At 60.5% G+C, this 661-nt stretch overlaps 2 protein-coding genes across 3 annotated transcripts in view; one reads left to right on the plus strand and one right to left on the minus strand.

Annotated features, from left to right (window-relative positions):
- Positions 1 to 661, plus strand: part of HNF1B (HNF1 homeobox B) — a 63697-nt gene that overhangs the window by 12578 nt on the left and 50458 nt on the right. The window lies entirely within an intron of this gene.
- LOC105004040 overlaps positions 20 to 661 on the minus strand; it is a 1858-nt gene continuing 1216 nt past the window's right edge. Inside the window, exon 2 of one of the 2 annotated variants that reach the window (XM_010861531.1) lies at positions 20 to 661. In XM_010861531.1, coding sequence (XP_010859833.1) covers positions 176 to 661 — 486 coding nt within the window. In that variant the 3' untranslated portion in view covers positions 20 to 175. The other variant, XM_010861532.1, reaches the window with a different exon arrangement.

Here is a 661-nt window from a genome sequence, read left to right on the forward strand (position 1 = left end):
AAGGACCCCTCTGCTTGGGGACATCTGTGCGCTCCCAGAGTTAGGGTAGGATTGGTCACATGAAACCTTGGCAGTGATGAGTTGGTCAAAATCGGCTGAGTACCTACTGTGTGCTGTGTGTGCCAGGCCCCGCCCGGCCTGGGTGAGGATGCCCCTGTTCTGGGGCGTGGGCTTGTCAGGACGGAATCCCACACCTTCCTTCCTGGTGGGAGACCACCCCCATGTGCTGAGGGCCACGTGGGTCCTTCTGGGAAAGCTGGCTTCTTCCCAGTGTGATGAGTTTACTGAGGTTGGTGTGGTGCCGGTGTAGACAGAGCGTGGTACGGTCTACTGCCTGCTCGGGGAGGGGTTTGCAGACGGAGTCGAGTGCCACTTCCAACTCTGGGGATGGTTCTAAACTGCTCTGCACCCTCACCAGCTGGTTGCCCTTCTGCTGGGAGAGGCCTGAGACCGGGGACCTGACCTGAGTGCCAGGGGCACTGGCTCGGAGCCCCGACCTGATCCATCTGCAAGCATCCATTCTGCACTGTGCCCCCACCCCCCACACCGCAGGCATGACCTCCTCAGGGGTCTCTGTCCAGCGTGAAGCCTGGGCCAGGGAGGGGTGCTTTTCTGGGTGCTGTTGCCACCGAAGGGAAGAGCTCAGCAACATAGGAAGAAA

The sequence above is a fragment of the Bison bison genome, unplaced genomic scaffold (assembly GCF_000754665.1).
Source record: "Bison bison bison isolate TAMUID 2011002044 unplaced genomic scaffold, Bison_UMD1.0 scf7180017864472, whole genome shotgun sequence".
In the NCBI taxonomy this organism is placed as follows: domain Eukaryota; kingdom Metazoa; phylum Chordata; class Mammalia; order Artiodactyla; family Bovidae; genus Bison; species Bison bison.